Source organism: Polypterus senegalus, chromosome 16, assembly GCF_016835505.1.
Source record: "Polypterus senegalus isolate Bchr_013 chromosome 16, ASM1683550v1, whole genome shotgun sequence".
In the NCBI taxonomy this organism is placed as follows: domain Eukaryota; kingdom Metazoa; phylum Chordata; class Cladistia; order Polypteriformes; family Polypteridae; genus Polypterus; species Polypterus senegalus.
Genome location: NC_053169.1, coordinates 92,154,310 through 92,168,449, shown reverse-complemented (window position 1 = coordinate 92,168,449; position 14,140 = coordinate 92,154,310). Strand labels below are relative to the sequence as shown.

Here is a 14,140-nt window from a genome sequence, read left to right as displayed (position 1 = left end):
TGATTGAAAGAAATAATGATAATCAAATCTTTGATGACAGCAACACTCATAACAGTCACAAAATAATTACAATGACAATCATGTTACGTTATTTTTAAAATGTTTCCTTTTCTTTTTCATAACTTCTTTAACACACTACTTCTCCGCTGCGAAGCGCGGGTATTTTGCTAGTAAATAATAAACATCTTTGATCCCAGGTTCCACAGAGATATAAAACTGTGTTTGTTGTGTATGTTGCTTCAGAGCCATTAGACTACTGTATTTACCAATGTGAAAAAAAAAAAAGCCACAGGATTTGCAACTCAGCTTATATTAAATAAAGGCTGATTGAAACAATTTTTGCGAAAATGCTAACTATCGGGATACACTGTACATCATATAATTGGCAATACTTAAAAATATCAAAATTGTATTTGCCATATTGCCCATCCTTTATTGTGACATGACTTTTTACCATCTGAAGTACATATCTCTTGTTTTCTTTGTTCTTTTTCTCCCACCACAATAAAATTGCTTGTTTTCCATTTTAGTAACCGAATTCACCTTCTACTTCGGTGACTTGTTTTCCATTTTAGTATCAACAGAATTCGAGCTTGGAATGGCCACACATTTGAGTCATTCTTGTTGTAATAAGTTACGGTTTTAAGTATTGTGTGATACACTGATTTATACTATACTAAACAATAACAAAAAAAATATGAAATGACTGGCCAAAACTCGCATTTTATTTCTGTTGGCCCTGTCACTTGATCTGAATTTGCATGTCATTTATATAATTTATATAATTTTACATATGCATATCCATATTTTTTTAACTTGTTTTTGTCTAGGGGACTCCTGAATTTATAACAGTGTCTGAATGTGTCCATTATTTTGAATGGAGAACATATGTAGCCTGCAAAAAGGACAAATTCAAACCACACACTGAGGTAAAAGCTTTAATTCATCTGTCAAAGTTTATGATTACATGTATCAAGACAAGTGGGTTCTTTAGTTTGAACAAATGATCAAATATAGTTTAGGATCATTTTTTCTTCAGGCTGTAATTATGCAGCTAATTTAGCAAAAGTTAGAAATTATATTACTTTTGGATAAATTTTTTGTACTTTTTTTTACTTTTTCAATAAGAGACCATTATTCAAAAAAACCAAGAAAGATTGATTTTCTGTTTTAAACATGGTGTTTTTGAAACCTGCAAAGAAATATTAGAACAATGAAGGTGTTAAGTCTGATAGATAAGAGTATTTTCAAGAAATAATGGAAGCAGTACCCACAGTGTTCAAATTGCAACCACACTGATTCATATGTGGCTATGGGACATAGTCATTTAAGATGTAACAAAAGATGTGTAATATATATGGGCTGCTAAAATTGGATTTTTTGAAACCACTGTTGAGAAAAGAATTTATTCGTAAGCATGCAAATGTTTTTTTAATGTTAACAAAATGAAACATGCAGAAACTGTTTAAAAAAAAAGCATGTTTTAGGTAATCATAGTCTTCTTTCTTTTTTGTTCCAGGTACCTTGTTATGCATTTGATGAAAATGGAAAAAAACATGACTTGAATCCACTTATCAAAATATCAGAAGCTTACTCTGTGGCTGACTTGGATGATGATGTTGACTTGATTATCAATGTATGCAGAAATATAGGTGAGTTTCTGATTTCTTTAAAGTAAAGTGCACACCATGTAATCTGTTTTGCAAGTAGAATATTGTTTACTGTAGTTATGAGTATTTTAGTGCTGAGTGATTTCAGTGCTGTGGTCACATCGAAGTGTGTAGTTTCGTTTCATGAAGTCTTTACAACGGACATTTTTCCATAACTGCAAAAGCGAGTGTCAAGATGAGGACGGCTGATGTTTAGTTTAGATGCAAAAAATCCCAGAATACTGGTACCATTTTAAAATTTGGGTTTTTAATTACTTTTCCTGTGCTGGTACACTGCACAACTCTAATATACACTTGTTTTTGTGAATATGTAATATAAGTAGGAGATTGGAGCAAGGTGAAGCATTGGGGACTCATAGTGTAACTCCATCTAGTGAAAAATGAATTTCCAAAAAGTTTCAAGGGTTGGGCTGTTGGTTTTCTACTATAGGAGTTGCTTCTAAGGTCAAGTTCCATCTCCTACTGATCCAGGACCAATAATGAACAAAAGCTACCGGTTTAGCATATCCTTAAATTACCAGCGGGGGAAAAAGGATAGAACATTTAGAAGTGAACCAGAAGTGATGTCGGTATTCATCCCAGGTGTTATATTCTGATTTGAGAATGGAAAGGGAAAAGGAGTCAACAACTGCACCAATCTATGCTGTTCTTCTCATGACTGAAGTTTGCATCATCTCCTCTTCTTAAAACCTCCCTTAAATCAAGTGGCACTTAATGAAAGTATTTCAAAACTTTCTATGCTTAAGATTGCATTTATACACTCAACAGCACTTACTAATATGGACCCTTAGCAACACAACAATCTATGAAGAAATTGACTATGTTTATCTTGCTTTTGAAATAGGATGGAGTTAAAGAGGTTTTACCCAATGGAATGAAAAATAAGTATTTCCCAATCCAGTACTGGAATACTGTGTTCCGTGGCGGTTGCCACTGTTGAAGACGATGTTAAGATACATTTTTGTAAAATGAGCTAGAAAAGATGGCAAATTAACACCCATGGAACTTGATCCAGCATATTCACAATTCTGCTAAGCTCTGTCCACCTGCCATGTATTCCAGTAACTTTTTTATGTAATTTAGATGCTTTTAATTGTGTTTAAGCATTTATGATCAACTATATTCTAGTAATGATTCATCCCTGATTTGGTGATGTGTGTACATCTTCAATCACTGGACCTCGGTAGTGGACATCTTGAATATGTTGTGCAGATAATGCAAATTAAACACCAATCTGATGATAAAAGTACAGTTACATGTATTAAGTGAAGTTTCTTTCAGCCCCATTGAACCTCTCGTCACATTTCATACCATTGAAAACCCACATTGAGTTAATTTCCCAAAACAATTAAGGACATAATAAAGGAAGATGAAATAAATGAAGGACATAATGAAATACTGTAGATGAACACCAGACCAGTTAAGGTGCATGTTAGGACCACTCCACATAAGGAAACTATTAATGATGTTTGCTCACATTTTAGATCGCCTTACAGCAGTCAGAGACCCAGATAGTGCTGTGGATGGAATTTTCATTCAAGCTGTAATTTCTTTACATTGATCATACCTGTCTTAGTAGAGTATGGCCTAGATTATGTAGTGTATTTTTCCCCCCAGATCTCGGACAGGGAATTTATTGGAAAAAAGTCTTAAATGAATTTATAGATGATAAATTGAAAAAAGAAATTGTGTTGACTTGGTTAACTTACTAAATTTCATTTCCATTTATGCAGACAGTTCAAAAGTAAATTGTCCCAAAGGCAGTGCTGCATGTTTACTTACAAGCAAAGGTGCCTTTGAAGTTGGTCGTCCCAAACAACCGCTGCAGCTTTTAGATCAAAACAGGTATTTTTGATTACTTCATGATCAATTTATATTATAATTGTACTTTTTTTTTTTTTCTGATGATATCTTATAAGTGGCTTCTTTATTCCACATATGTGTTTTTCAGTAGCATACACAAAATATTAGAAGGTGCGCTTATTGATAAACTTTGTGTCTATCATAGTATGGAGAGCTGAATTTTACTCAGGAATCATGCAACTTAATAAAATTGACATAATTACTTAGGAAAAATTAGAAGAGGCTTTATTTAGTTGTCAGGGTTGTTAATAAATGAAATAATGTTAACTTGTATATACTTCTAATTTCCCAGTTTTTTTCTCCTTTGTCTACATATTTTAGATTTGTACTCCATTATGAGTCAACAGCTGAACATGTACCTGAGTTTTGTAAGGATGACACTCCTGCTGTTACCATAACATTTGTTTGTCCATCTAAAAGACAGGAGGTAACAAAAGTTTTTTTTGTTTTGCACAGTGCTGTCTGCAATACTTTAGTATTGGTCTTGGAAGTATGTTTTCTTCAAGCTGAGGATTTGAGTTTGTGCATTTGTGGGGGAAGAGTAACTTTATAACAACAACATTTATTTCTATAGCTTATTTTCATACACAGAATGTAACTCAAAGTGCTTTATAATAGATTCAATTTTACTACATCTGGCTTTTACAAATATATACTACTAGTCACAAGTTTGAAACACTCAAATTCCATGTTTTTGATTGAAATTGAAACTTTTTTTTAATCAAGGTACTGTTTAAATTTAAAAATGTAATATTAAAAATACAAGCTTGAAATGAGTTTTTTTATTTTTATAAATGTATTATTCACATAAGAGTACAAAGACCTGTTTTCAGCAGCCATTCCATCAGTGCTTTCCTTCAGATCTCCGTTAATTTACCCTTAAGTAATTAATGTTTAAATGTGTATTGGTTATCAGAGAAACCTTTTGTAATTGCATTAGGACCATGAAAACCTGTTCTATTTTTCTAGGTGTTTCCCTTAATAATATTGAAATACTTAAAATATGAATTTCTTATTTGTAGACTGCAAGAAACCTTAATTGATTTTTGTACATGCAGGGCACTGAACCCAGATTAACAGCTAAAACAAACTGCCGCTATGAAATTGAATGGTTGACTGAATTTGCCTGCCAAAGAAATTATTTAGAAAGCCATACTTGCATTCTCACTAATGAACAGCATGATATTGCCATAGACCTGACTCCACTGAGACAAAATCCTGGTAAGCAGGTTTTTAAAACATTTTTTTTCAGTTTTATTCATAATATGCCTGTTTACAGCAGTAGTATTGGTAATTAGATTCTCTCTGTCTTTTTGTAATGTGTAATTCTTTAAAGTAATGATACAATTATGGTTAAAATGAATGATCTGGAATTTGAAAGTCATGAATAAAAATTATATGAATAGAAATACTCCACCCAAAGATTTTTTTTGTTACTTACTCCATGTTTAAAGTAGCAGCTAAGAAAGCTTTAATGTCTTGGTTTCATGCAGAAAGGAGAGAAAAATGTTTATGAAATAACTTTGTTTGGTTTACAGTGGCAAATGATTTGCAAAACTCCCATGCAAAAAAGAAAAATAAAATCTCAAGTTACTTGTGTTGCATAATCCATAGAACACTTGACTGAAACGATTGAGGTGGAGAGGCAGGACTTCAATTCAAAAAGTGTTTCCTGTGATGCTTTAGTTTCCTGTTGATGATTTGTGTTGTTTATTCCAGAAGTACCTATTAAACAATATTTTAGGCAAAAAGCATGTACTTTGCACATTTTGAGCATACCTCTGGATAAAGGACATGTGGATTATGTGACACAAGTAATGTGAGATTTGCTTTTCTTTTTTCCACGGATGTTTTTTCACATTGTTTACCATTGTACAGCATTGGTCCCTATTGACTTGAGTTATATCAACATTTTTCTTTCCATTTTGCATGTAAATGAGACATTACACATTTTTCTTGGCCACCACTTCAAACTACATTGGTTATTAACAAATATTTTTGGGTGGAGTATTCCTTTACCTTAATGAATATAATTGTTTGAAGCTTTATTTTAAAATTACATACACTACCATTCAACCTCAGGTTTTCCCATTTTTTCTTTATATATATTCCGTTGAAAAGCAATAAATGACCTAAAATGGTGCAAAGGTAATCAAAAACTGCCAGAGGCATACATGTAAAGTTACAGTTAGCAAAAATTGAAAGAGAGGAAATTTCAGAATATTAAACATTGGCCTTCTTCAGGGAACAACTAATAGGTTGCAGCCTAAGGCAAGCGAAATAATTTCCACTTGTGTCCCAATTTCTGTTGATTATGTAACATACACAGCACATTAGCTTCAAGCACAGCTTAATGATGCAGGTCGAAAAAAAGCTAGAGTCAGTTTCTACTGTGAAGTGGAGACACTCTGTGTTGCAGGTTTGATTGGGCAAGTGGCAGTAAGAAAACCATTCCTTAAAGGACAAACAGTGAATAGGGCCTTGAAATACTGGCTGTGGACTACTGCAAACTGGAAAAAAGTCTTATGGTCCGCTGAATCAAACTTTGAAATATTCAGTTCATCTCACAGGGTGTTTTATGCTGTTGAGTTGGTGACAGGATGGTTCATCAGTGTGTGACATGAATTGTCAGACATGGAGTAGGAAGAGTGATGATCTGGGGTTCTTTTTGCTGGAGGCACAGTTGGCAACTTGCATAGAGTGACTAGCATTCTGAATCAAAAGGGTTACCATAGCATTTTTCAGCACCACGCAATAGGTCAAGGATTCATCCTACAGTAAGACAATGACCCAAAACATACTGTTCAGACTATGTCGGAACTATGTTTAAAGAAAGAACAAGAAGGAAGGTACCCTTCAAAACATGGAATGGCCAGTACAGGATCCAGACCTAAACCCCATTGAGTTAGTTTGGGATGAACAGAACAAAAGGGTGAAAGGAAAGCAACATAACTTCTGCAACAGTATTGGGAAGATCTTTCTGACTAATATTTGATTTCCATTATAGAAGGAATGCCACATCTGCGTTTGGCTGTTATATCGGCAAAAGGTGGCTACGTTGATTCAAAGATTTGAATAACGTTTTGTACACTTAATCTTGACTTATTTTTTTATTCGCCATTGTTTATTTGTTCTACGCTTTGATTTCATGAAACATTAAGACATTAAGCTGTGTGCATTTCCATAAAAACTGAAAAACATCTAAAACCTCTGACCGTGTAGGCAAATCACAATATAATTTTGTTTCATCTTGGCCATTCATGTGGTTCCACTTCTGTTCAGCTGATTTACCTGGAAAAAAATTACTTAATTAATCATTTATTTATTGTCTTTGCCTCCACAGAATCTGCATACCGTGCAGCATCTAAAACCAGTGATGGAACTATTGACTATTACTTTTATTTGAATATATGTGGTGAGACAATGGCTGGTGAATGTGTGGATCCAGGGAGATTTGTTTCATCTTGTCAAGTAAAAAACAATGGGGAGTTCGCAAAAATAGCAGGCAAATATCAGAATCAGACTCTCCGGTATGAATTAGAAGCATTAGAAGCATTTTTAGGCATTATTTAAAAAAATGTTATACCATAATATTAAAGTACAGAACATAAGTACTATAGGCTTTGACAATCAAGGTTCTGGTAAACAGAATGACAAAATTATCTCTGTTTTGAAATGCATGCTGCTTAAGCCAGATTAATTTGAAAATGTATATTTTTTTGGACGATATAGCCTCTTTCTGTTTGAAAAAAAAATGTGTTTTGATTAAATGATTTGCTCTTGATTTATTTGTATTTTAGGGTAGGAGAAGTTCAAATGACTCAGCTCCAGGTGTGGCTTGGCCTGATGTATATCTTGTCATTGAGAGTCTAATTCTAATATTGGAGCATTACTACTAACATTAAGCCATTTTGATTTTAATTTCATTTTTCATATTTGATTAAACTGTTTCCACTAGTTTATCTAATAGGAAAGTGAACAGTTTTGGATTTTTTTCAAGCTTCTGCAAAGTCAAATTACAATATGGAAGGGAATTAATACTCAAAAGAGATTTCTTTCAGCTTTCTTTCGTGCTGTAATACTTAAATTCTGTGTTCACTTTTCTGAAGAAGCATAATAGTTAACAGATTTTAGCACATTTTGTATTTTTCTCAGTAAAGCACATTCGCTGTTCAAGTACACTGGTAAATGAAGATTAAGTAGTTCTCTAAAAAAGTGCTAAAAATGAAATTTCTCCTTATTTTTTGTTTTTAAAAACATTCAGTTTTTACATTTTGTTTTTTTGTTATGTAATTCAAGCAAATTATCCTTAGTGAAAGGACGATTTAATCATTTTCTTAACTTTTTCTATTTTTGTTAGGTACTCGGATGGTGATCTCTCACTGATTTACCCTGGAGGCAGCACTTGTAGTTCTGGTTTTCAAAGAATGACTATTATTAACTTTGCTTGCAATGAATCAGCAGGTAAAAGAAGTAATTTGCTATATCTGCTTTCCTTCCCACTTCCCCCCCATTGAGCATGTATCATTGTGTACTGTAAATCAATAAAACAGCATTTTTAAAAATAAGATTTAAGATATTTATCAGGGCTAGAACTGTATTGAAATCTGTCATATAATGTAGAATAGCTGATCAGATAGCGGATAAACTTTATTCATTTCCATTATTAGATAAGCTTCTCATTTTTTATAAATGTAATGTTTTTACCTCAAAATTCTCCATCAACTTTAATGGGGAAAAAGAAATTGTACACTCCAGACTGTGAAAATTGGATATTAATTTAGGGGTTAGGAACAAGAAATTAAAAACAAGCAAAGCATGTAGGAGGAGGGTCAAACAAATAAAAGATAATAAAAATACTTGGTCTACTGTCCGACGTTGAACACCATTAAAATCAGTGTGGTAGCAACTTCCTTCCAGTTGCTTGGGCCACACGAACAAGGTCAAAGTTGCAATGCTAATGACTAATAACTTGCGTGGTTAACAATGGATAAGTCAAAAAAAATAATAAAATGACACACACATTGGGAAACCAAAGACCTGACATGACTAAGCTAGCGTTGCTGAACCAGGTCAATGCGGTAGCAACCCCCGCCACTTTTTCCCAGCACTGCAACTCTAAGAGCAGTCTGTTTGCCGAGCAACACAGAGAGGAAGCAGTGAAAACAGATGGCTCTATTTGAAGAGGAAAAGGCCTCCATGAGGAATCAAATAAAGCATCATTATACTGGACCAAATTCTGAACCAGTGTATATGTATTTAAAAAAAAAAAAAGGTAAGGTTCAAGTTGATTACTTACCCAAATACCACAGTCAGTTCTAAAATAATACCAAATTCCTTTAAAATGAACACAGTCACTTCAGTATATTAGCGTGTGTTTACTACTATCAGGGCATTTTCCCATTTGTTAAAAATATAGCTCTCTACCACTTTCCATTAAGTTGTTTTGCAACTTCTCTATACATATAATATTAATTCTTTATACAGTATTTAAAATTTGCAGTGTGATTATAGTTTTGCAATAAAACAGTAACTGAGAGGAAAAGCTGAGAAAAAAATCTGGTGTTCACATTTTACCAATTGAAAATAAATGAAAAACAACAGGCTTGGTAGCAGCACCATTGCTGTGGGTTGCTCTAGATGCCTTTAGAATAAAAATCTGTTGTGATGCAATAGCAGAGAGGAGAAAGAAGATCTCTTTGTCTTGTAGCATAACTTTGTTGTGTGTATTTAAAAAAAAAAATACAAATAATAAATAAATAAACTTTGTTCGAACAGAGGCTGTACAGACTTTTTCAGTCAACATCTTGGAATCAAGTCTAAACATTTGAAATGTGCTAAATAAATATTTACATGCATGTCTATTAGAAGCAAATTCCATGTACATTGTTGTTTTGTTGAGCACTGGACTTGTCTAATTTATTACTTATTTGAAAAGGCAAAAATGTTTCCAGAGCTGTGAAGTCTCAGTGTAATCCTGCATTTAAATGCTGTTATATATCATATGATATTCTTTATGGTTGAACATTATTTTTTTCTATTTTTATATTTGCAGTTGACCCAATTTAAGAGTAAGATTTTCTGACGAGTTTGATTTCTGTCTTTAATCATCTTAACAGTTTTTTGGTAACAAATTATATGACTTGTTTACTCACTTTAGAGAATGATGGAAAAGGTAGTCCTGTGTTTACTGGTGAAGTTGACTGCACTTACTTTTTTGACTGGGACACAAAGTATGCTTGTGTTAAAGAAAAGGAAGATCATCTTTGTAGAGTGGCTGATAATAAGAAACTCTATGACCTGTCTTCCTTAACACGATTTTCAGGTAAGATTATTATGTTTAATCCATACTGAGAGACAGTAGGCTCACCAGAGGTTTAAGATACGGTTGCAGTCACCCTGTGTGATGGTTGATGTATGTATAAAGTGGTTTTGCAAGACTTTTTTCATACTCTTTTTTTTCATACTTGGTGGGGTGGGGGGAGAGATTGGTTTGCCACTAGTGTTTTCACTTTAGAATTCTGTACATAATGATTCTTTAATAAATATAATTTAAGGTCAGTTTTTGCATCTAGTAAGAAAGCTTTTGAACAGTGTGTGCAATGGAGAACTGTCCCCACTCTAGCTTACTTTATATTGGTCTGTGTCTCTAAATGTGAAAGCATAGGACAAATGGGACATTAGAGGTCTGTTTGGCCTGTTTCATTTAAGTAAATTATTTAAATACTTGATTTGTTAATAAAGTTCAAGAAGATAATGTGTTTCCCCTGCTATTCCCTGTAATAGACAAGAAAATCTAAGGTGGATTGTTTTTATTTTTTTATTTCTGTTACCAGACAAGTAGCATTGCATTGGATGTGCTGAATGAAGCTAATGGAAATAACTCATCAAATCAGATATAAGAGTAATGATTATTCCCTAACACTTAATACTCAGTTTAACAAAAACACTTTGACTTTTTCATCAAATTAAAGCAAATGACTCAAAAGGCAAGGTGGTAATCTGATGCATTTTAGTACTTCATGATGAAATTTTAACTGACAACAACAAATTAAAAAACAGAATCTAAAATTATTTTGCACATTCCCCAAAAAAGGTTTCTATTTAAGAAACTGAATAGAACAAAATCTGGCATCCATTAAAGCCTTCCAGGACCATTCATCCTTTTCTTGCAATGTATAATAAACTATATTAAACTATATTTAACTTGCATTTAAATTATTGTATAGTGTAATATATTGTAGAGCTGCAACAACTATTTGACCTTACCAACGTTTTTAATAATCGATTAGTATTGATAACGATCACTTTCATTGATTTGTGGTTATGCCTTTAGGCAAGAGTATGTTGTGCCATGCAATTGCATCCCTATTTCATTCAGTTGTGAACACATTTGGGAAAAAAGGCATGACCTAAAACTTCTAGAGTTTGGGAGTGCTTTTACTCTGAACACTGAATAAAAAGGTGTGTCGCCAATTGTGTGGGTCTGATCTTGCATGGCACGAGAACACAATGCAGATGCACAAATATTTGAAAAGGGAATGTACCATTACAGGCTCTGTGGAAGAGGAAGACTCGCTGTTATCACTGCAAGTTGAATGTTACCTTCAGAGTTATGTGATAGAAATACATAGCACAGTGTTTGCTAGGTTAGGTATAATGACATGACTTTTGGTTTTGAAGTGAGTAATAATTTGATTCATAGTCCAGCCCCCTAGAATGTGAATAAAACACTAGCATATGTGAGTTTTGTCATAGGAAACTAAAAAAATGCATCATTAGCCACTAGCTAGTAAGCGTTCAAATTTTCACTTGCCATATTTGTGGGTTGTTTTTTATTTATTAATTTTTTTTTTTTATAAAAAAAAAAAAAATTTTGATGTGGTCAGTCAGCTAAATTATATTGCTGCATTACATGCTGACAAACACATGTAACATTAATATGTGAGTGTTTACAAAAACAAGGGTTAAGAAAAAACTTAAGTCTCTGTCCAAGCAGAAAACTCCAAGTCTCATGTGCAAAGGAAATGAAAATGTCAGCGGAAGTGAATCCTACAGCACATCAACCATGTCTGTCAGGCTTATTGCTCATTCTGAGTAAAAATGTAGGAACAGGGTGGAAAAGCTAAAGTTCCAGACTAGTTGTCTGTGGGACTTCAAATGGCTTTCGTACAGTCTGGAGGAAGATGCGATGATCTGCAAGTACTGCTACAGCACACCTAGTGTTGGCCGGTAAAACAGATTTTGTTGCTGGATCACACAGTTTTAAAATGTGAATGTCGAACAGCATACTCCCAACAACAAAGGACCTGCAGCAGTCTGGAACAGTGTGTTGGCTGTAAGCAAGTGTGCCATAGAATGTGCAGTGGTAAAAGGTTTCCAAACACAAAGACTAAAGATGATGCAAAAAGATAATACACTTTCAGTTAAAATAAACTTGATATATTACCGAGTTTAATGCTAATGAAACCACTTGCTTTGCTGCAAAAGGAAAACTGTTAATCTAGCTATTATTTTGCTGATTAATCAATTATCAAAATAGTCGTTAGTTGCAGCCCTAATATTTTGTTTTACTTGATACTCCTATAACGTGGAGTATACAATCCTTAATGTTTCATTTTGCAGTTGTAGCAGTCATCTAGAGTAAAATGTCTTGTCATGTCTGTTTTAGTAGTAATTGATTATGATGTGTAGTGTAGCGCATTTCCATTGAAAATATTTTTCTTTGATTTTTGCTGTTTTTACATTTTACTGTTACAATTATAATGAGATGTGTTTAGATAAAAAGTAAGTTTGTTTTTTCCTGAAGAAAATGTACATTTTTTCAGATTCTGGTCTGGCATTGAATTGGGAAGCCCTAGATAGCAGTGTGTCAGAGAAGCAGAACTTCTATATCAATGTCTGTAGCCGTGTTCTCAAGACAGGTGGTGCCAGTAGCTGCCCACTGGATGCTGCAGCATGTTCGGTTGGTAAGTGAGGTTTACTTGTTTGTTTCTTCAGAATATTTAGAAAAAAGTAATTGGATTTACTTCTATTTTTAAGTTTTGTTTAATTTTTTTCCGGTTGATGCTGTTAAATGTGAGTGCACATTTACTTTTCAGATAAAACTAATAACACAAAGAGTCTAGGAAGATTTCTTTCTTCACCAAGGTTGGATGGAAATAAAATACAGCTTGTTTATTCAGAAGGTGACTCCTGCCATGAAACATTCAAAATAAAAACAATCATCAGCCTTATTTGCAAACCTGGTAATTTTTTTTTCTCTTCTGCTTTTTGTTAGTTCCCATCTAAACATGAGACAAAGTCATTTATCACTAAAAATCAGTCTTGGGGGGACTGTCAACAGTAACATATATTTCATTGTGCAGTTACTTTTTAAAAAAACAAGTAATGTAACACAATACTTATTTTTTTAAAGTAAAAATACATGTGTTGCTAAAAAAAAAAGACTTTTTTAAAAAATAATACATCAAATACCAAAAAATAAGAAGGACTTTTGCTACATTTGCTTGAAGTAAGGCGATGTAAAGGGTGCTTAACACACAGGTGTCAAAGATGGCAATTGAAAAAAGGTGTATTATTTTATTTATTTTTTTATATATTTCTGACATTTTAGTTAATACTAGATTTTCTACACATGTTTTTAACGGTGTATTATATCCAAGGTAGCAATTTCAAAATTTCAAAATGTGGTGTGCTACCATTGGCAGAGTTTGTATTAATTGCAAAACCTTATAGTGATTGGAACGTTGTATGCCCATATGCTGAAATGCTAACTACACCCCTACATTTATTCTTCAAGGAAATTTGTCAAGACAGTTCAATTTTCATTGAGATGCCCTGAACAGATTGTGCTGTATGCAGAGTAGTAATTTCAGAATGGACCTACCTACCAAACTCAGTTCTTTGAGGACTTCACAGTCCTCAAATTCACCTGAATGTTATGCCATGCCTACATTTTATAACCTGTTATCCCTGCAGTCTCATCAAAAATATTGGCATTCATGGTAATGTGGCCCCATTGATGAACCTGACCATGTTTAACTTTTTGGTAAGCTCTCCCCAGCGTATTTCTAGACCTAAGTCAGCATCCTAGGGAAACTTTGCAGAATTGTCTCTCTATTCCTGCACACAAAAGCATGAGAGATAAAGAAGCCACTTCTGTGTGTCTCTGTATCCTGGGTTCTGTGGGCCACTGGCAGTTACCATGGTGCACATGTCTAGATAAGAGGAGATTATGGTGTGTGCCACCAACTCCAGAGCAATCAGGGACCACAAGAAATTCCAACTTTTGTGAACCCATAAGAACTTAGAGCTTTTTACACATTTTATGAATTGTGTAGTGACTTCCTCTGTTTGTTATAGTTTTATGACCCCTCTTTATCAAGGTTTGAAAGCAAGTTGAAGTTTTTCATTGACCGAATTAGTACTTGGTGTGAGTCCCCAAAGTTCCTACCTGGTCCCAAAATCTGTTAAACTTTAAGTTCTTTTGTACATTGTAATATCTAATGTAACATACTCCAACTCATTTTCAAAATTACAAGTTTTTTTTTTTTTTTAAACTGAAGTTTTTGAAAAAAATTCTCAAGAAGCTTAACTGGCCTGGA

The 14,140-nt window shown here is 33.6% G+C and overlaps 1 protein-coding gene across 1 annotated transcript in view; it reads left to right on the top strand.

The window, feature by feature from the left end:
• igf2r (insulin-like growth factor 2 receptor) overlaps positions 1-14,140 on the top strand; it is a 128,492-nt gene that overhangs the window by 43,301 nt on the left and 71,051 nt on the right. The window contains exons 4-13 of the mRNA XM_039737814.1: positions 831-929; positions 1,520-1,652; positions 3,404-3,515; positions 3,855-3,960; positions 4,592-4,754; positions 6,877-7,063; positions 7,894-7,997; positions 9,694-9,858; positions 12,362-12,502; positions 12,635-12,781. Coding sequence (XP_039593748.1) covers positions 831-929; positions 1,520-1,652; positions 3,404-3,515; positions 3,855-3,960; positions 4,592-4,754; positions 6,877-7,063; positions 7,894-7,997; positions 9,694-9,858; positions 12,362-12,502; positions 12,635-12,781 — 1,357 coding nt within the window. The remainder of the gene's footprint in view (positions 1-830; positions 930-1,519; positions 1,653-3,403; positions 3,516-3,854; positions 3,961-4,591; positions 4,755-6,876; positions 7,064-7,893; positions 7,998-9,693; positions 9,859-12,361; positions 12,503-12,634; positions 12,782-14,140) is intronic.